Source organism: Canis lupus, chromosome 36 (genome assembly GCF_003254725.2).
Source record: "Canis lupus dingo isolate Sandy chromosome 36, ASM325472v2, whole genome shotgun sequence".
Classification (NCBI taxonomy): Eukaryota; Metazoa; Chordata; class Mammalia; order Carnivora; family Canidae; genus Canis; species Canis lupus.
Window position 1 is genome coordinate 7,430,182 of NC_064278.1, and position 23,431 is coordinate 7,453,612.

The 23,431-nt window shown below is 32.6% G+C and overlaps 1 protein-coding gene across 8 annotated transcripts in view; it reads left to right on the forward strand.

Moving 5' to 3' along the window:
• Positions 1-23,431, forward strand: part of SLC4A10 (solute carrier family 4 member 10) — a 286,086-nt gene that overhangs the window by 163,474 nt on the left and 99,181 nt on the right. For 5 of the 8 annotated variants that reach the window (XM_049106281.1, XM_025471057.3, XM_049106286.1 and 2 more), the window contains exons 6-10: positions 2,929-3,117; positions 12,968-13,059; positions 14,031-14,120; positions 18,928-19,085; positions 22,418-22,505. In XM_049106281.1, the coding sequence (XP_048962238.1) occupies positions 2,929-3,117; positions 12,968-13,059; positions 14,031-14,120; positions 18,928-19,085; positions 22,418-22,505 (617 nt within the window). The remainder of the gene's footprint in view (positions 1-2,928; positions 3,118-12,967; positions 13,060-14,030; positions 14,121-18,927; positions 19,086-22,417; positions 22,506-23,431) is intronic. The other 3 variants (XM_049106280.1, XM_049106284.1, XM_049106285.1) reach the window with 3 other exon arrangements.

Consider the following 23,431-nt stretch of genomic DNA (forward strand, 5'->3'; position numbering starts at 1 on the left):
TTTTATCTCCATGACTTGTTTACTTTATAAGTAGAAGTTTGTACCTCTTAATTTCCTTTATCTGTTTCATTCATCCCTCTACCTACCTCCCCTCTGGCAACCACCAGTTTGTTGTTTATGTTTAAGAGTCCGTTTGTTCATTTCTTTTGTTCTTTAGATTTCACATGTAAGTAAAATCATATGGTATTTGTCTTCGTCAACTTATTTCACTTAGCATAATATCTTCTAGGTCCATTCATCTTATCACAAATGCCAAGGTCTCCTTCTTTTTTATTACTAATATTCCATTGTGTGTGTGTGTGTCTATGTGGGTGTGTATACACCACATCTTTATCCATTCATCTATCAACAGGGATTGGGTTGATTCCATATCTTGCCTATTGTAAATTATTCTGTAATAAGCATGAGGGAGCATTTACCTTTTTTTAAATCCATGTTTACATTCTGTTTGGGTAAATGCCCAGTAGTGGACTTCCTGGATCATATAATAATTCTATTTTTAATTTTTTGAGGAACCTCCAAACTGTTTTCCACAGTGGTTGTACCAACTGACATTCCTACCAAGAGTGCACAGGGCTTCTCTTTTCTTTACATTCTCTCCAACACTCGTTATTTCTTGTCTTTTTTTGTACTAACCATTCTGACAGGTGTAAGGTAATATCTCATTGTGGTTTTGATTTGCATCCCTTGATGATGAGCGGTGTTGAACATCTTTTCCTGTGTCTGTTGGCCACCTGTAGTCTTCTTTTAAAAAAATATCTATTCAGGTCTTCTGCCCATTTTTTTAAAAGGTTTTATTTATTCATGAGAGACAGAGAGAGATAGAGAGAGAGAGAGGCAGAGAGAGAGAGAGAGAGAGAGAGAGAGAGAGGCAGAGACAGAAGCAGGCTCCATGCAGGGAGCCTGATGTGGGACTCCATCCCCGGTCTCCAGGATTAGGTCCTGAGCTAAATGCGGCGCTAAACCACTGAGCCACCCAGGCTGCCCCCATTTTTAAATCAGGTTGTTTGTTTTTTTTTGGTGTGGAGTTATATGAGTTCTTTATGTATTTTAGATATTGGCCCCTTATCAGATATATGATTTGCAAATACCTTCTACCATTTGGGAGGTTGTCTTTTTATTTTGTTGATGATCTCCTTTGCTGTGCAGAAGATTTTTAGGTTGACATAGTTCCATTTGTTTATTTTTGCTTTTGTTGTCATTGTTTCTGGAGTCAGATCCAGTGAGGTGGTGCTTTGGAGGGATATGTGCAGAACCAGAGGGGTTGGGTGGGGTGGACCCACATGAGAATGCTCAGGTGGGGCACACAGTGCTAGTAAGGTAGATGGAGAGTGTAGAGTTGGCTTCCACAAATGTTCTGCTGTCTAGGCTGCAAGAGGGGAAGAGAAATGGCACCTGCCAGCACTTCTGCTCCCAGAGAAATCTCCTATAGATCCCTGCCCCTCTGATAGGTTTTCTAGGATTAGTCAATAAATTTCCTTCACCTATACCCCAGGCACTTTTCAAACTGCTGTTTCTGTGCTGTGTCTTAAGCTGAATTATTTAGTATGCTGTCTCTTTAGGAGGGAGGACTCAAGTTTCCTATTGCCCTCATGTTCCCCAGAGTTAAGCCTGCTAATTTAAAAGCTCCTGGAGTTAAGCCCTGCTGGTTTTCAAAGTAAGATGTTAAGGGGATTTGTCTTCCCAGTGTGGGTCCTCAGTGCCAGGAGTGCCTGGTGTGGGGTCTGATCCTCTTGCCTTTCCATGTTTGTGATGTCCCTCCTGTTTGTGATTAATACTGCCAGGGGTTTGGTTCCCAACCACATCTCTGCCTTTTCTTACCCTTTTGTATGCAGCCTTCTCTCTATGACTAGCTGTGGAAGGTCTGTCCTGCCAGTCTTCAGGTCATTTTCAGAGTTAGGTACATAAAGGTAGCCATTGCCCCCATGTATCTGTGGAACGAGATAAGCTTGGGATCCTCCTACTTCACCATCTACCCTCCTTCCTACCATGATGTTTATTGAAGTGGTTTTTGCATTACCAAGAAACTTAAAATTCCTTTACTCATCTACTTATAAGCATTTCTGACACTACATATTGGTAAATATCAATCTGCTTAATCACAGCCATCTGAAATCTCACCTTTATTCTTTGTTTTATGGTTATAAGAGATCTTTTTAATATAAATATGTTTGCAAGGAAGTTTTGAGGGACTGACTTTATATCAATGTAAGACTTGTTTACTCTCCAAACGCAGCCAACTAGATAGCTGCCTAAGCCTCCCTGCATCAGATTTTTACAGATGGACTTTTGTTTACTTAAAGAGGAAACATGGAAATCATTTTCTGCTAGAAAAAGGGAGGGAAAACCATATTAAAATATAAGTATAAACCACTTTACAATTTTAAACATACTAATTATATTTATATTAGCCCTGCTACTGTTTCCTCCCATCAATGTGAATAAATAAGAATATAAAGCACTTGTTCTCAAGGCACCTATGTCCATTTAAAAAATAAGTCTTGGGATCCCTGGGTGGCGCAGCGGTTTAGCGCCTGCCTTTGGCCCAGGGCGCGATCCTGGAGACCCGGGATCGAATCCCACGTCGGGCTCCTGGTGCATGGAGCCTGCTTCTCCCTCTGCCTGTGTCTCTGCCTCTCTCTCTCTCTCTGTGACTATCATAAATAAATAAAAAATAAAAAAAATAAAAAATAAGTCTTCATGAAATTATTACACATTAAAAATTGAATAGTTTATAATAAAAATTTCCCAGGTTTTTTTGTGCAACATTTTAACAAAAAGTGACAACTTTTTGAGATTTTTAAAGGAATTCATCCTACTTTAAAATGACTCATATTATCTGGGGTATGCATATTTGGACTCAGTAGTTTGCTGCTTGCATACTATACTAATCTGCTGTGCTAATCTTTTCTTGGCTTCCCTCTTCAGATATGGTCCTTGACCAACAAGTGAGCTCAGGTCAACTCAATGAGGATGTACGCCACAGGGTCCATGAGGCACTGATGAAACAGCATCACCATCAGAATCAGAAAAAACTCACCAATAGAATTCCCATTGTTCGTTCCTTTGCTGATATTGGCAAGAAACAATCAGAACCAAATTCCATGGATAAAAATGGTAAATATTTCTTTATTGTACTTTCAATGTTAACATAGGTATCTGAAATTTCAAAGTGCTTCTTAATTCTTTAAAATATATTTTATTTAAAAATGATCTATTGAAATACAGATTGTTGTAGTAGAATTCTTTTTTATACATATGTAGTCTGATTATCAAGCATCAAATTGTAGAAATTTTAATAAAGAATTTGAATTTCCTGAAATACTCATGAAAGAATGCAAAGGAAACTTTTAACTAATAAGTTATATATTCAAATGCAGCAAATATCAACTGAGCATCAGTTGTATCCCAATCAAGGTCCTAGTCTTTGTCCCACAACCTGAGAATGTAATGTAATGCTTTGAGTTACAGTTTTTTTAAGTTAAAATTAATAATGATCACCAATCATTGTTTGCAGAAAAAAAAGATACTGATTTCATGTTGTTCATACTCAACAAATCCATGAGAGATTAACTAGTGTATTGCTTGTGGCTTTACATACAAGCCTGATTTCCAGTTCATAGGCTCATTGCTGTTTGCAGTGCTACATCTTCAATGTCCATGGAGCCACGGTATACTTACTATATTTGCACACCAACATAGATGACACCAATCACTGTTTTTGTTTTTTTTTTTTTTTTTAGCAATTATGACTTCTTCTTAATGACTTGCGCTTCAGACTATTTTGTCCTTCTTTTGTATTTTGTCCTCTCCTTTCATGATTTTAACCTTCATCATTTACACTAAAGAAGCTGCTTAGGACTCTCTTGTTACATCCATCTTTTCCATTAGTCTTGTGAAGGAAAATAAAGTTATGATGAGGATAATATGAATTTGTTAAACTTTTGTCAGCCATAAAAGTTCCCAGTTTTAAAAGATAAAAGTTAGTGAAAGTAATTTCAAATGCTGTTCTAGAAACACTCCAACTTGCACAAATGCACTAAAGCATATATTTTTCTGCATGGACTATTTTATGTCATCTTACTCCTACTTTCAAAAGCTTTAGTGATGCCTTAAATACAAATGCATGAAAATGATTTTTCTCCACATTTTGCTTTAAATGGGATTTTTAAACCAATTTTCCTACTGTTGAATCAAATATATACATATAGGAGAAATGCTTTAATTAAATCAATGAAGATGATTAGATGTACTATTGTTCAGAGCACAGAACCAGTTCTTAATGGCAAAATGATTTTTGAAGTACTTATTTGAATCTTTAAGTCATTATAGTTATATGGCGTCTGTAGTTGTGCATACACACGTATCCCCTACTTTCTGAAACTTCGTGTTATGCCACTTTACTTTGTTTTTTTGTTCTTTTTTAAGGATTTTTTTTTTATTTGAGAGAGAGAGCACGTGATGCACATGCATGCATGCATGGGGGAGGGGCAGAGGTAGAGAGAGAGAATTTCTAGCAGACTGCTTTCTGAGCATGGAGCCCAATGCTGGGCTCGATTGCACGCCCTTGAGATCATGACCTGAACCAAAATCAAGTTGGTCACTTAACCTATTGAACCACCCAGGCACTGCATGCCACTTCACTTTTACAAAAGTCCTACATTAGTGCCTATTTTCATTAACCAAAAGAAATCTGAAGAGGATTTTGCTTTTATAAAAAAAAAAAAAAAAACCCTGTTATTGTACTAATGTAGGTCTTAAAAGTGAAGTGGCATTAAGACAAACTTTCAGAAAGTGGGGCATACTCTTCACTTCATGCCGTTTTGGCTTATGAAGGGTTTCGTAGAAACACTCTACTTTTGCATAGTACTTTATTGTAGTAAGTTCAATAAAGTACTTTATAACATGTACCAATTTGTATTTGTAGATTCCACTGAGGATTTTGAGAATTTGTAATTTGCTTTAAATCACATCATATATTAAAAATATATTCATATTCTAAATAACAATATACTTTAAAATATGTTATAAGTAAAAATGGCAAAATGAAGCTTTTATGTTCTGAGACTTAATCTAAATGTAGTACATTTATTAGGCTTGTAATACTAGAACTTATTTGGGTATTATGATATTAAGAAACAGATTCAGATATTTAGTAATTCTTACATTAGGCCTATGTCTACATGATTCTGAAGACCTTATTGAAATATCTTATGAACTAACTCTCTATGAATGAGGCACATTTAAAAAATTCTGCCTTGATTTGATTATTTTTAATAGAAATCATACAATAAAATCTATGTCTATATGTAGGATATGTGTTTATTTAAAAATGCAAGGATCTTGGATTGTGAACTAGCCATAATTTATATTTCAAATTTCCCTGGGAATAATGTTTACTATAAAATAATTTTATTGCATTTTGTTCTTGGAAGGAAGAAGGTAGTAAACCTACTGGATGACTAATTTATTGTAATACTATATAGACCTAAACATACTATTTGATATTGCTTTAAACTTCTGATAAACATAAGAAGCAATGATAGAATTATAGCCTTGAATCACAAGTCTACATATAGATACCTAGAGATATAGCTTTCTAAAAGCCTAATTTTGCCTTACTGAGGCAAATGCTCAGTTTTTCTGAAAACTAGAATGTGAGTTCACCTCTAAATACTGAAGTGATTGTGTCACCATCTGTATAATCAGCCTTTATCTAAACACATAGAGATCTTTTTGAGGCACACATTAGGGTAATAAAAACTTGGAAACATTTCTAATAAGATTCATATACCCAATTAAGTATTGTTGTAGAGTATGCTGTCAGAAATGGCTTTCTAAGCCTAGGCTTATAACACCTCCTTGTGACTCTGTTTTGCTTCTTCATACACTGCATAATTACGTGTTGAGAATTCTGAAAATATGTATAGACTTCACCAATTTAGAAATAAATCTCCTATCCAGAAGTGAAAAAAAGTGTGAAAGACCTTTATTACTAAGGTTCTCAATCTACTTAGGAACTCTAAAAACTGACAAATTCTAGATAAACAAACAAATCGAAATTCATAGTCATAAATATAGATTTGACATTGTTTCAAAATATGCAATAGAGATGTATTTTTTTGTGTGCAGTAGTACAGAGAGATGCAAAAAGATTTTAAGAAATCCAAAAGGGTGAAAATAATATTATTATTTAAAAAAATCTCTTCAGCAGACTATTTATGCAAAAAAGACTGACTTTTTTCTTTTAAGATTATAGAATAGGAATTATATGGAATGAAGATTTTCTAGAAACCTGAAAACAGAAAATGTTTGCTTTCACCAGCAAAGGGGTAGAAATAAGCCCCCTCTTGTTTTTAATACACTTTCACTTTAGAGGCAAAACAATCGAAATTTCCTCAAGAGTGAACTGATATTTATATAAAGAAGTCTAAAAGAGTTGAATAGGATAAGATTTCTGATTCTTTAACTGACTTTTCCTTGAGCATATTATCTTGGTAGTAATCCCAAGGGCTAATTAAATTCAGATGTTTCAAACGGAGAGTCTCAAATGTGGATCTTCCCCATTTTATAGATTTGATTTGCAAGATAGTGATTTCCTTGTTCTTCCTCTCAAGTCTGCACTATTTTGTTCATAACTTTTTTAGTGATTTGTGATAATTTGTTAGTCTCACCTCTAAATATGTTAGCTTTACTTTTTTTGTACAATTTTTTTCTTGGTGTTTTGCACATTCTCTTAAGGGCTAAGTTGCAGGATGCTATATGGATTCACCGTGCATTTTAATGCCACCATGCTGTGTTTAACTTTCACTTTTCATTAAGCATCAAAACTGTGAGAATTAAATGTCTGATTCTGATGTTTCAATAAAAAGTGACAGTTACATTTGGCAAAACAACAGCAAAAAATAATAGAAAAATAATATCTCCTTTAACATTAAAACCCTGAAAATGATATGGGTAGAAAGTACTCAGAATAAATATATCAAGAATAATCAGTAATTCCTTGAAACTAGGACTTTCTAAACATAAAACTAAGACTTTTGAGTTAAATTATCTCAAAAGTAAATATATCAGTATTTGTATTTATCATTTTGGTCATGTATTTGATTATGTATTGAGACATTTGGATTACAAATCTATTAAGTATTCTCACCCTTCTGATAACATTTATATGTTTTAAAAATAATTTAAGACTTAGGTGTTTGATCAGGTGTAGTTTATTTTCATTCCACTGTGTTCCACTAATAATTCTAACTATTTCTTTTCCTTCACAAATCTTTTCTCCCTCTTATTATAAGTTGCATCTTTTATTTAGGATCGCAGAAGGAGTTACAGAGCAGAAGGTTTCTAACTTAGCTTCAAAATCGTAGGTTACTGGAGAACACTTAGTTTTGAAAGGATGAGGTATGAGTTAATTCCGTAGGCCTGTGTAGATTCCAGCCCTTAAAATAATGTACACATGTTTACTGTGAATAATTTTTATTTGTGGCTTTTGGAAATCAGTTTTATTGCTTTATAATCACTTCTTTTACAAACGCTGTACTTTTTATTTTCAGATGTATAATGTTTGCATATGTTGAGATATTTATATGCTTTCATGTTTTTCAAATACTGTGGTCTCATAAGTAAGATAACAAAGAGTTTAAAAATTATTCCTCATATTGTTCTGCCTTTGAAGAGAAAAAAAACCTAGACTTATAATTCTTAGAATTACTTGAGAGAAAACATGTTAAAAGATTCATGTAGATGACAGAAGTAAACATTGTTATTCAATAAAGGTATTTTTCCATTGTTCAAAAAAAAAAAATCAAGGTGGCTTGTTAACAAAACTGACAGTTCTATTCAGAGGCTGTATTGTGGCTACTGAGTTTTACAATATCAAGACGATATTAACAGCAAAAATAGACCTAATATGATGTGTTTAAATTTATTATTTCTTATATTACATTAATTATTTTCAGGCATACTAATTTTTCTCCAGGTTTAATTATGTGCATACTTTTTATGTTTTTGAAATATAGCTCACCTAATCAACATTTTCTAAATATTTAGCCTTTCTTTCTTCATGTTTTCTATTCCCATGAATAAATGTATTGTTACACATGTATGTAACTTTGTCATTCATCTTTATATTTCTTTATTTTGCTCTGTCTTGTGTCTGTCTCTAACAGGCTCATCTCATCTCTGTACCTCCCTCATCTCCTACCCTTTGGGTACTCTAAATGCGTTGAAGGTTTCTGAGGTAGTGTAAATCAGCTTGGTCTCAAGGTTAATAGTAATGTACCTTTATGTCTTCATCCCAGTTTCCTTCAATACACATGAGTTTCAGCGGATTAAGCAGTAGCAAATAATGCTATACTTACGTGATATATTATTCTCCTACTGATTTGAATTTGGCCAAATAGAAGTTAAAAAGCTGCTGTTTCACAATACTTATGTACATAATTTATTTAAAGAAGAAGAAAACTATAGGTAAGGGCTTAAATGAGTTAATCTGATACTTTACAGATACTTTGAGAACATATTTTACAGTTGTTTTTCCATAATTAGGTGTTTTAATAATACTGACATTACTTAAAATAAAAAAATAGTACTTTTGACATAATCTTACATTCCTTCCCCACATCTTTATGAAGAGGGAAATGACTATGCCAGTCTCACAATGGACTTAATGAAAAATTTATGAAGTAACAGGTAGAAAGGCAGAGCTTTCACTTTCTAATTAGCAGTTACTTAAATTATTCTTAATTTTCTCCTATGCTTGCCCCACATCTTTTATAATTTGCCTCAGAAAAATACATGGTCTATAATAACTTTTTATCTGATGGATACATGCTCCCTCATGGAGGTCCAGAGGAAAAATGAATTCATGACTCAAAGGAAAATGAATTCAAGCAGTTGCTAAATATGAATACTGCATAATATGCACTTTAATTAATAAGATGTATGACAAATATTAGAATTTTGGATTTAAGATGGTGAACTAGTTGAGTTTAAAAGCCTGGAAAAATAGGGGCACCTGGCTGGATCAGTTGGTAAAGCAAGTGACTTTTAGCCCTAATGATCCAGCTTGATAGAGAATTTATCAAAGCTCAGCTAATCTCCAGGTTATTTTAGCTATGTAAATATTTAAGCTTTAATATGTAGATTCCAAACCCCAGTAGAATTTTGAGATGTTAAAGGGAAAAAGAAAGTCTTGTCTTTGGAGTCATGAGCCCCAGGTTGGGTATAAAGCCCACTCTAAAAAAAAAAAAAATTATATAAGCCTGGAAACATAAACACATGTAGGATGATGTTAGATTTCTTAAGTGTTTAAATTTAAATAATCAGGACCATTTCCCAGTTAATATCAATAGTGTCCACTTTTCAATTGTTTTACTCTAAATAAAATTAGACTACAGAGTTAATAACTCTCTCTCTCTTTGGATAGTCATCTTCATCCCTTAAAATTACTTAGATATTGTAATAACAGATGTGACTAAACATTGCAATGACATTTATTTATAGGATATATTAATATGGATATTGATCAGTGGGTAGAATGAAGGTAATATAAAGAAATAGGCAAAAATATGCATGTTCAAAAGCATTGTGGCATCATGATTAGAAAGAGTATCATAAAAGTTAGCATTTATAAAACTTCCACACATATATGTGAGTGCCAAGTCTTAACCTTATACCATTTTGTCCTGGAGAGAAAAATATCCTAACAAATTCTTTGTTATTCTCTTAGAAAACATACTCTCACTTTTGTTTGAAGGTAAAATCCTGTACCTTAAAATTGTCAATCTGTGAATTACTTTTGTCTTAAACAGAGAGAAAATAAGGGATACCATTTCAAAATCTATATTTACTGCTTCTTTTTATGTAATAATATTTAAGTTAATAAAAGTCGCTTTGAAATCCAAGCCCATTCCCTTCTTCTGAAAGGCAGTAACTTTTGGAATAAAGTATGAAAAGATCAGTGTCTACAAAGACAAAGACTATAGTCATAAATTTTTTTGATTTATGGAACTTTTGGTCATCCAACAGACTATACTTTGTGATTTTAGTGTTTTAGATAGATAAATAGATGATAGATAGATAGATAGATAGATAGATAGATAGATAGATATAGATCTAGGTGTATGACAAATACACTTTTAAGCCCGTTAAAGACTTCTGTTTTTTAAAAATAACCCAAACCAAAATTGTAGTTTAATTTTTAAATAATAATATCTATGTATTTTTCTCCATCCTGCCAAGTTTTCAGATACTGCCTAGAAGATAGTCACATTTAATGTCTATTGTTTCATTTTAACAAATTAATGTACATACTAAGAAATAAAATTTGGAGTTCTCTAAACTTTGCAGGACAGTTAATGTGATTAAATATATTTATTACTAATATTTACTACTACTATTTAACCATTACCTCTGAAATGTAAAACATATCAAATTTGTGGTTTATATTTCTATAGCATAGGTTGGTAATTTATAGGCCTTTTTCCTGTATTAGCAGACATCCCATGCATATCTCTAGAATTTAGAACTTGCAAAAAATTTCCTTTCATATCCTATGTCTTCTGCTAGTTAAGTATTCTCTGCTAGATCCTTATTCATGTTGCTTAAAATATTCATAGAGATATATTTCAAGTCTCTTTCTGATTATCACCTCTATGAGGTAATATTTTGTAAAATTTTTATCGTCTTAGAACAAGAACAGAATAGAACAATACATCTCAACGTGCTAATATTTGTAAGAAGAAATACAAGTGCCATGTTTTAAAGATATCACATGAGTTGAAAGTAATTTATAAAATATTCTGCTTTTAAAGTATATATATGAAAACACAGGCTATCCAATTTTTTCAGATTTTAAGTTACGGCATATTTTCTATCCAATTTAATCTCTTCAAAGTGGGTAATTTTACATTGGTTGACTCTCTGTATGTATTTACTGATCGAATTAAATAATTGTCCCTTCATGTAGTTTTATCATATGAAATAAATTATTGTAAGAAAGCCAATATATATTTATTTAATTTTTCCATGCCTTGAATTTCACCATCCAGTTTTATGGAACATTCAGTAAATATATTTATTTAATTTTTCCATGCCTTGAATTTCACCATCCAATTTTATGGAACATTCAGTAAATTTAGGTTTAAATATATCTAATGTTCTAATTCATGAAAATATGGAGAAATGATGTGAAACTGGTGATTGAAGACATCTGTTAGTAGCACAAATGCATTATGTAAAAGGTTTTTTAAAATTACAGTTATTATTTTGAGAATGATAAATGAAATGGCTGCTAATGAACAGTTCACAGTCATAGCCGCACATGGCGGTTAGAAATGGGAGAATGAAAATAATTGATGCAGCTTACGTCTGTCATTTCTCTGAAGTTCGTGTATCTCTTGGAATATGATATAATCAGAATTTGTGCACATAGTTGGAAGTAAATTTGCTTTAAAAACTCATTTTAAAAATCTTCACCCAATGTATTATTTTACTTTGTGTAATGAAAACAGAGAAATATTTAAGTTTTGGAAGAATCTTTAGTCCATTACTCTCAATATAATAATTTTAAAACATAACAAAATTGTACTTATTAATAAATGACCCCTGCGTGAGAGCCTTAATCATTCCAAAAGCAAAGTTATAGTAATATTTGGAAGTAAATTATTAGTATTTTAAGTCATACTTGGTAATTTCTAGGTAACAAAGAATAAGTGTGACTTCAGGAGAAAATTTAAAGAAAAGGTTCTATTTGTATATTCATTAATAGTTTAGAGAAGTTTGAATAAGTACAGTAAGTGGAGAAAATAAGACTAACGGTGAACTTTGAATAAAATTGAGATTCAGATAGGTACAGAGAAAAGGGAGGCAGAGAGAGGAGAGAATGTTCCTGTCTAAGGCTGAGGAGAATAAGAGCAGTAATTTGGAGTCACTGAGTTATGGTCATAAATATGGCCAAGGGTTCAAAGCTAGGTTGTCATTACTCATTTTGCAGTAAAAGTAACAAGTGAGGATGGGGAGAGGTTAGAGAAGAGAGATGCAAGTGAAAGTAAGCAGAGCTTGTTAAATTTTTTTTCATTTAATTGCTGAATATGGACAGATTTCAGATAAGCTGTGATTGAAAAGATGTTTCATATTTTGTGAAGAATGGAATTTATTTACTCATTGTCACATCCCTACCTTTGCTGTCCATTTAACTAATATATTTTTCCCTGTAAGAGGAGAAAGACTACAAAGTAATTAACTTGCTGGTGAGTGTTAATGGAAAACAATACTATTCAAGTTTATTGGTCTTTTCTCATGCAGGGCAATATCAGTATTCTTACATAATGGAATAGTGACAAGGATAAAATTATATTCACAGGGTCTGTACTGTGTAAGGGAAGGTATTTCTAACTGCACCTCTCATAGTAACTCTCTTTAAAAGTTACTGTCAAAGCATTTTTTCTCATGGTCTGTTTCCTTCAGACACAATAGGAAGTTATAAGTATGCTGTGTATTCAGAATATATCTGAATAAATATTCATAAATATTTGCCTTTTAAAAAAATTTACATTTTAAATTCTTCTGGTTGAGCCTAAATCATAGATGTCTATCTTGTCATACACATGTATGTCATATATGTGTCAGTGGTTTTGGATGAAATTTAGAAATCAATGATGTTTCAAAACCATGATTAGATTCAAATATTTTGTAGATGATCTTCTTCATAGAGAATATCTAGTTAGCAGAGTTTTAATCTGAGAATTGGCTTCTTTTTCTTGACTGAATTCTCCCATTTCTACCTGTAACTGACAAATAAGAGAATTTGTATTGATATAGATCTATTTATATTGACCCTTCATGCTTACCTCATAAACTCATTAAGAAACCTATGTTAGCCTAGATTAATTCATTATTTCACTCAATCTGTCTAGAATTATATAAGTAATTGTTTGTATTCTGTAATAACAATTTCTTTTAGCAGGTCAGGTTGTTTCTCCTCAGTCTGCTCCAGCCTGTGTTGAAAATAAAAATGATGTGAGCAGAGAAAACAGCACTGTTGACTTTAGCAAGGTAAGCTTTTCTCTCTCTCATTTAAGTAAGCCGCTGAATTATTACTAGAAATTATTAGCCATTTTAAGAGGTGTTGACACAACTTTTTGCATGCACTTTTTTTTGTTGTTTCTTAGCCAAAGCTTGATACTGTTATAGATGATGTTAGCATTTAAGTTCACATGTAGCATTTGCTTATTCACAAAACCAAATGTGTAAGTTTTATGTATAGTCTTGAGGTTTCAGCCACTTGAGATAATGAATCTCTTAGAGAAAAAAAGAAAAATTCTCACAGAGAACTTAACAGAAGTTTATTGCTTAAAACTATTGCTGGTTATTTTTTTCAAAGTCATTTTTCTTCTATTTGTGGAAAAACAAACCATATAATAGAAAACTTCATTGTCATGATTGAGAAAGGCATTGTCGTATTAGTAGGGAAACACTGGAACATAAGACTGAACAGAGTTTTGAATAAAAACATAATAGCAACGGACTCTATTGAGGGATACATCTAAATAGAACAATTCAAATGGAATCCTTTACTTGAACTTATTCTAAGAAAATAGAATACATGTGATTTTGGTTAGCAAATTCCTTGTGTTGTATATGTGCTATCTATCGTAGGCTATGGCACTACTAACACAGGAAAGAGGAGGTTTCATGTTGACAAAAAATAAAGAGTGTCAACAATTCTCTTGAATCTGAGTGGCTGAAACAGTAGGAGCCCAGAGTGGTTTTTTTTCCCCCTTAAAGCACTTAGCACTGGTGATGACTGTAACAGTGGGAGGAGGTGGGATGGGAAGCAGAGTAGAGTTGCCTGCCTCGAGCTTCTGAAGGTTAATGGCCATCAGCAACCTGTCGCTGTTTCAGAATGCCCCTTCCAGTGCCTAAGTGGTCTAGGTCTAGTCATGTGCATGTTCTTCCTCTGGTGCCTGGTGGAGTCTCCGTGGGAGCACGGTGTACCAGCTTAAGTCTGTTAATTATGCGTGCAGGGACTGGGAGGCCAACAAAAGGGGCATACTAGTCCCTGTGGGATGAAACAAAGGCATGAAAAAGGACCTCCACACCAGCAAGACAGAGAGGTGAGGGCACACTTGGGCTATGTTTCTACAGTGGTTCAAAGCTCATTTCACCATATGGTGGCATGTGATTCAAATATTAAGCCAGTTCAAATGTATGATTCCATTTGCCGCTCCAAAAAACATATCCTTTTAAAGCATTACATTTTCATTCATCTGCAAGTTGGAATAAAATTGTCACAAACTGCCATACATTTAATTTCTGAAATTCTTCATTTGAGATGATATCTTAAAAGCAATGACATAAAAAGTTGCTTACTTACTTATGCATACACTAACAGTATAACAAGGGCATATTTAATGTTCTCAAAAACAATGATAATAAATCACATTCTTTGAAATAAACTACCTTTTAATTTTTTAAAGGACATAACCCCTTGACACTGAATTTTATATCTCCATATGATTTTGCTTTTAGTTCTCTGACCTATCTTTGCAGCCTTCACAAACGCTTTATCGCATCTGAAAGAAGATGAATAGTGTCAATTGGAGAGAGTAGTCTTATCTTCAGGTCCCCCAAAACAATTAGAACGACAGAAGAGAGAAAAACATATATTCTTTCTTTTAATCTTTGTCTTCTCTGTTACATTTCCAATCACTGGTCCATTTCATCTTTTAACAGGCAAGTGAAATTTCTACAGCCCTCTACTCAGTGCCAACCATCTATATTTCCCCGTTTCTTGTCTATATCACAGCACATTGGAAAGAACATAGCTTTTGAGAAAGAACATTGGATCTTGAATCCTAACTCTAGCATTTCTAAGCTACTTGATCTTGGAAAAGTTCTCTAAACTTCAGCTTTCTCATTTATAAAATAAGAACAATAATACCTATTTATAATTTTGTTGTATGTAAAGATTACATGAGGTAATGGAGAGAGAGAGCCGGACAGAGTGCTGAGCAATATAGGAGACATTCGATAAAAGATGGCTGTTATTATTGTCATTGTTTTTAATATTAGTGGAAATAATAGTATCAAAAATAAATACTAGACCAGAATTTAATTTAATAGTTTTGTTCTCCTCTGGATGTCTAGTGCTTTGAATGGCACTTGGGATGTATTTGTTGAATGAACCCTATGAGATTTAATATAATTTAAGTCTTTAGTTCTGGAATTTTTTTTCCAAGTAATACTTATTACCTTATAACCTGGAAGGGCAGAGTAATAGGGTTTGGAAAGAACAAATGTGATCCATTATTACAGAAAAAAATTTTAGTGCCAGATTTGACAGGTACATAAGTTAAGGTTTTTTTAGCCCTAATGAATTCAGCTTGGTAGTGAATTTATCAAAGCTCAGCTAATCTCCAGGTTACTTTAGCTACGTAAATATTTAAGCTTTAATATGTAGATTCCAAACCCCAGTAGAATTTTGAGATGTTAAAGGGGAAAAGAAAGTCTATTCATTTCGTGTGACTTAATACTGTACCCTAGGTACATTCAGTCTATGTATTTTTAACCCTTCCAACGGATGTTTATCAAATGTATTAATTTTTAAAATACATGTTTTAAAATGTTTTAAAATATAATCTGAGTTGTCAGGTTTTTGCTTCCTACAATGCTTTTAAAAAGCAGATATGTCAAAAACACTCTATATCCTTTTGTTTTTTAAACTGACTGTAGAAGATGGCTATTTTAATATTTCCCAGATGTTAGTGGTATTTCTTTTATTTCAAATGACCCAAAGAACACTTCTCATTATTTTCTATGTAGAAGGAACTTTCTTCTGCATCTATCTTTAGTATGTGAAACATACTACAATGAGTGGATTTTTAAAACCTTGAACTATAGGAAACCTTAGCAATCTTCTCATTTGGGAAGTGAGAAAGCTGAATCCCAGAGAGAGTAAGAGAGCTGCTCAAGATCACTGGCTGGTTAGTGTCACAACCCATTTTTCCCCAGAGAATCCCTATTAATTTTCTTGTACTTTCTATAATGGGCTTAAGACTTAAACTTTCTCCTTGAAGTCCCATCACTGTTTCCTTCACATCCCAGCATGTGACTTGTGCAGACACTTCTTGTTCCACCATGATCTTCTATCTAACCTTGTTCCCTAGAGAAATATTTGTTTCTCATCGACAGCTTAAGTACCAAATGCCCAGAATAAAGCTTCTTTCCCTTCTTAGCATAAAGGTCTTAAAGAGCCCCGAAGCATGAGTGTGAATTCATATTCATAAGAATATACCTTGATTTCTTCAAGGTCCTATTGAAAGAATCAGAAAATCTGGTTTCTTTATGTTCACTCCAACTGTTTGAATCCATTTGAGGTTTGTCTTAGAGATATAATTCAGCCTAGTTTTTCAGAGCAGTTTTAGGTATTTGTAATTTTATAAAAGGTTAAATTGTGATTTTTAAATATGATCTTTTGTTATATTAAAAAGTAGTTAGATTGTCAAGGTTCTTTTGAATAATTTAATAGCACAAATACAAAAACAGGGCTAGTGCAAGAATAATATAGTATGTAATTGTATAATATAATAATATAATTAATGTATTATATAATCCATTACCCCCAAATAAATGACTACCCCAATAAAATAATGTAATGAGTATAATGGCTACTCCAGATATATATCGTTAACTATAAATTATTACATTTTAATCAAAAGACAAATTTGCTAGACCTGAAATTACAGTTTTTCTAAGTAACAATAATCAATGATATATTAGGTATTAGGTAATGCAAAAAATTCAAATGCTAGGATCATATATTTCCTTTTGTAAAATTAGGCTATTTCAGCACACTGTGTATTCCCTAATTTAATTAAATTGCATCCTAAGGCATTTATTTGTATGATTGCCATCAGCCTGAGGCACAGACTTCAATAGTTATGGCTGTGGCATTTGTCAAGCAATAAATTAGTTTATAGAAAGTTTTTGGGTGGAATTTAAATTTCTCAGTAAAGTTATGACAGGTATTGCCAATGTAATTCATATTTATCAATTAAAGATTTTCTTAAAAAGTGTTTTCTCATTTTAAAATTAGTTCCAGTTTATTAACATTGTATTATTGTCATTTCCATTGGGAGAAAAAACAGTTGTTTACTCTCTTAGGCTCTAAAAGACTTAAGAAGATACATTATACTTTTCTCACAGGTCTAGTAGTATATAGGTAATCTTTTATCCCCTTATTGAAAATTTATGCATTATTGTAAAATTTGTAAAGCATTACTAATTTAAAGCATTTTCAATGTGTGCATTTCTTCTAGCTACAAAAATAAAAATGAAAGTATGATAATAATTCCCATGAAATTTAACCTTCTATTATTAAGGTAAATAAATATTTTGTATCTATAAATTAAAAAGTTAGATTCCATAAAAGGAAAATAATTATCATGTAATATCCCAATGTATGTGTTTTATGAGTTTACAAATTTATATTTGGAAGAAAATTTGTGAATAAAAACTTCAGAATTTATATTTGTTGTAATTTCTTATAGGCAATTTTGCTTTGTTAAATCATTATTTTCCTTAAAACAGAACATTGGTTCTATTTCATGTTTTTAGTGGAGTACTGCAGTTTATTTTTATGTTTAATCCTTATGATAAAATGTGTACTTTCTATAATAGGATTTATGTTTTATGGCACCCTTATCTTACAGAAAAATTAAGTAGTTTTAAACCCTCTAAATAGCTATGGTGAGGTCTCGATTTCAGAAAGCAACATATTTAATGTAGTCACTATAGTATGACTATGTACTTCGTAAAGTACTCATCCTAAAAGTTTTAATTTTTTTCATTCTAAACTTCTTGGAAAAAACCTTTTCAAATCATTAAGTTTGCAAAAGAAAAAAACCTTAGCCTCACCTATGTTTACCAGCACTCTTTTCTCTCTCTTTGCCATTCCAACTTTGATCTCCAGCCCCTATTTCATTAACATGAGAGCATAAAACCAATTACTATAGCAGGTAAACTCTTATTCTCCCTACAAACAGATAACCATAAAAGCAACTCAGAGGAATTAGAAACAAGAAATAGGTCTTGAGAAATTGACTTTAAAATCACTGCTTGGTTTTCACTGAGGCCCTGTGCATAAAAATTGGTATTTACTCTTAAGAATGTTTTACAGTCACTTTCCAGAATTTGCCTTTTAAGCATTTCTTCTTGTTAATCATCGCTTTTGTTTTATGTGCATTCATTTCAGTCACAGACATCTCATATCAGAAATTCAACTATGGCTCTTCTGCAACTTCAAATGTTAAAGTTAATACCTTTATTGTTTTCTTTGCTATATCTAAATTCTAATTTCTGATGAGAAATTAAATTGAAGATTGATCAGGCCAAGTATAAAATCTGAAGGATATAGAAAAACTGGAAGAAAGATGGAGATTAAAGTCATAATTTATACTGTAAAGAGAAACATGGTTATATTTCTTTTGAAATAGGCATATTTTGAGTATTAATTAATTAAAATATATTGTGCACAAAATTAAGATAATGTAGTATAGAATATCTAAATCTATTGGCAAGTACTAATTAAATTTTGACTAAGGTATATTCTTTAACTTGAGCACATGTTTTTCTCCCTGAAAATTTCGATTGCTGACGCTGAAGAAGCTTCTTTTAAAAACATTAGCGAAACTAGAGTATTCAACTTATAACATAGAAAAATACACAAGTAAAGAAAAAAGTTATTATTTTTAAAGGGCAACTGAGATGTTTAACTATTTTAAAATATTATTTATATTATATTTACATAAGTTGTATATATTTGACCTATATTTATTGATGGATTACCATGTGTGAAGCATTGTGCTAGGATATGAGTTAGCAAATTTTGATTTATCTTATTTTACCTTGTGATACTCTCAGGTTGATCTGCATTTTATGAAAAAGATTCCTCCAGGTGCTGAGGCTTCAAATATCTTAGTTGGGGAGTTGGAGTTCTTGGATCGAACTGTAGTTGCGTTTGTCAGGTTGTCTCCAGCTGTCTTGCTTCAAGGACTGGCTGAAGTTCCGATTCCAACCAGGTAAAAAATATCAGTGCATCTTTTGAATTTTTTTTAAACCAAAACAAACAAACACAAAAACAAAAAACAAAACAAAAAACCCTAAGAGCTAAAACCAAAATGAACAAGAAATAAATATAATTTCCTCTGAAAGTTTTTTTCTAGAAACTAATGTGTAATACACAAAATTGTTTCTTCTTGTTTGTGGAAGAGGAGAAAAAGTACTTTAAAAATTATTCTGTCCAAAAAAAAAAAAAAATTATTCTGTCCTTTCCTCCCTTCTCTCAAACTCCAGTGTTTTCTTTCAGGCATGCTCCTCATCTCTGAAAATCTTGTTCTATATCACCATGTACATCCTTTCTTATAATGTTGGCAAAAGGGATAAAGTGTTAGGCTTTCCTCAAAGACTACATTAGATGTGGGCTAAAGAGAGGATCATATGAGGGAGGTCAGACTCAAAAAGGCGAAAGCTTAGCTTATGCTTGAATGGGTAGGCCCTCCAGGTACATGTGAGTGCCATCATTAGGAGATGTCTATCTAATGTACTGTGTATTTCCATGTCAGGCATGGTACGCTTCCCATACAGAGTCTAAAAAATCATTGGTAGGAGCATCGGAGCATCATGGTACTGTGGTTGAATTCAAATCAAAAGTACAAATTTACTTTGATGACCTAAACTTATTTTTCATTTAACTATACATAAAAACTAACAACTTAGGGATAATACAAACTGAATTATATTATTTGTCATTTATTTCTATTTTATAGATAAAATATATGTCCATGGGCAAAATTGTGAAGAAAAAGAAGAATATCGACTTCAGCATATTAGGTTCCTAGCAATTCATCCAGAGGACCTTGCTTTCTTCCCTTTTCCCTCCATCAGATGGAATTTCTATATACAGACAGCCTTTACTCCGTGAATATTCCTGTAGCAAAAGATATTTAGGGAGGGCTCCATTTCCCCCATGATTGATGCTCTTTGAGACACTATAACTGTTTCAGATGCTATTGGTATCCCTCCTCTTCCAAACACTGAATACCTCAGGCAATTTAAAATGATGAAAAGTTCAGGTGCTATTGTACTGGGTTTGTAAAATATGTTCCCTCTGTGGGCCTTTGCCCTTAACTAAAAACACAGCAGCTTATATCATTCTATGCTTTGATTATGGATAAGATATTCCAAAAATATGGAACAGTTTAGCCAGGAGAGGCCTCATTTCTTAAGAGCTCAGCTGACTAAAATAAGATTTGGTGTGTTCAAGTACCTATCTCTGGGGGTGCATGGGTGGCTCATTCACTTAAGCGACCAACTTTTGATTTCTGCTCAGGTCATGATTTCAGGATTATGAGACTGAGCTCTGCATTGTCAGGTTGGGGGTGTGGAGACTGCTTAAGATTTTCTCCCTCCCTCTGCCAGCATCCCCCTCTTCCCACCACCATCAAAAAAAGTTCCTATCACTGAATCTGTGACAGGAACAGATTTGAGGCAGGAACCTGGTTACCATTCAGATTATAAAAAGAAATGTCTGTTCTGTTCATCCTGTTGGAGGGTTACTGAGACTTCTGATACCTGCCAACTTTTATTAAAAAGAAGGATGATGACATAAGCACACTGAAGTGACATCTGAAAAAAAAGTGACATCTGACTGATTAGACTGCATTTTTCTGTGTACAACTTGTAACCCACTCGAGTTTTGGGGATTTTGGACTTTGGATTTAAGATGCCAAACTTACTAATTGTAGAGGTATTATTTTAGTAGCTTAAATTTCATTTTCAGTCTTCCAACCAGTGCATTCCCTTTCCACCATTTAGGAAGGTGTCTGATGAAATTGTGCGTCGATGATGGCTCTTTATGACAAAGATAGTTCCTGTATTTCAGAGAAAAGAAAAGAAAGATTCCCAGGAGTAGAGAAAAACCTTAATGGGGTTATATACCCTCACTTTGAAAACTGTCAAGGTTTAGGTGACCTCATTTCATACTGACATAGCAAAATATGTGTAGAGAACAATGGAGGAGAAATTAGGGGCACAGGAGAGCCGCTGTATAAGGAGAGATTAAAAAGACTAGACTATTTAGTTTGGAAAGGTGAAAAATGGAAGAAGATTAGTTAGACAAATAGAATAAAGAAAGCTGTTTGAGGTTCCTAATTATTCTCTCTTAGAAGGACAAAGGGCACACCATGAATATAATAGCAACACATAGTAAAAATGTCAGAAAATAATTTTTAAGACTTTATAAATAGCCCATGGAGTAGAAACCTGAAAAATGGCAAGATGTACATAGGTTACAAAATTTCTTGAAAGTATTATAGTTGATAAAGCACCTGCCACCACATTAAGCTATTGCTGCCTTAAAATTATAGTGGACATTTCTGTATAGTAGAAACTGACTTGGATTCAGGGACAGCTGATGCAAAAAAATAATGTCAGACTCTCTAAAACTGTGTAATATATGCTTTATGTAAAAACATGCACAATCTCTAAAGTTTGTAACTAAATGAGGGGTAGGATTATAGTATCTGTTCCTTTACTTTTTATAAAGCTATTAGTCTTCACATTTAAGAGCATAAACCCATTTAACAAATTAATACCATGGAATTATATTGCAGAATATATGGCATTTTAGAATTTTCACAATTTCACTGAAGCATTGACCTTTTCAGAAACAGGAAAATTACTGGTCCTTCAAAGCTAGAGCATGTACTGATTTCTCAAAGTCTCCAGTTGTGATGATGACTTTGTTAGACTTTCAGTCTAATTTAGATGGAATACCACAATGCAGCCAGTATTTTTATTCCTCCATCATCAGTATTAATAGATCATTAACTCCCTATTTTTTCTTCCTAAATGATCTTTGATTCCTGACAATAATTTTTTATTTAATATAAATTTTACATATACCTACTGGTCTTTGACCATATGTTCTTTCTTTGTTTTTAGTATTATGTTACCTTTTTCCTCTTTACCTCATTTTATGATTTGCATATTAGTGAGTGCTCTTCTTTATAATTCAGAAAGACTTAATCATATTTTATTTGTCTCACTTTCCTCCTCTAAAGGTTATAGAATCCTTAAAAATTCTAAATTCCATGGAGTTTCTCCAGGTAATTAAATGGGAAAACATTGAGATCAAAATAACCATGGATTCCCATTGCTCAAGGATCTTAAGCATGAGTCAATCATTATAAAATGTTTCAAAATAATAACAAACTGTGAAAAAATATGTATTTTACATTTAAGTCCTTATCTTAAATAATTCCTTTGAGCTAAATGATTCTGTAACTACTGAAGTAATTTTTTTATATTTCTATCTTGAAACTTTTCGTTTTTTTTTTCTTTTTAATTACAGATTTTTGTTCATTCTTCTGGGACCCCTGGGAAAGGGTCAACAGTACCATGAGATTGGCAGATCAATTGCAACCCTAATGACAGATGAGGTATTTATTCAAGTTCATTGGGAACATTTTCCTCCACTAGGTACACTTAACTTTTGGAGTTCCTGTATTCATGACTATTTGTTGTGAATCAAATTTCTCTGTTTCAAATCCCCTTCTATGTTTCCACTATAAAATTTCCTTTGAAAAAATTTGTTTGAAAAGGGTAATATATTCACATACATGAATATAATGCTTTAAAATCTCATATTCTGATGAAAATGATTTAGTGACACTTAGAATATATTCATTAATATTCCCCTATAGTCTATGTGCTGCTAAAGTGAGCGCCATTGTTAATATCATTACAAATCTTGTTTGGGGCAAAGTAATTTTAGGATCTCAAGAAGAAACAGCGGCAGTTTATCTGAATAGTGTATATGACACCAAAAGCTATGCAACATCTATCAACTCTCTTTACAATTGCCTGAATGTTCTTAACCTGAGAGTCTTTGAACCATTAGAGGAGTTATAGATGAACTATAAGGGGTGTGTGATTTCTTTGATACAGCACACAAATTTTTCTATGTAAAAAGTTTGTGTGTTATCTTTTTGGATTGGAAAAAGCTTTTATCAGCTTCTTGAAAAGATGTGTGTCTCAAAAATTATGATCATAAAAATAAGAACATAAGTACTAATATATAACTGGTTTCTTGTATTCCCCAATACCTTATGGAAATCTATTGTGTATTGTTTTTATTGTTAAGGAAGAGCAAATACGAAAGGTCACAGAAGGGTCATACATTCAAAATTCAGTAGTAAATAACAAACAGGTTATGCATTTTTTAGAATCTTATCTAAATAATTTAATGTATTTATTGAATTACATGGCTTTGGATACTTGAAAATCTGTAAAAAGATCAAATTAGTATTGCCTATAACTTTTCCTAGATTTATGAAATCTGAAAATTTGAACTTGGTTTTCAGTT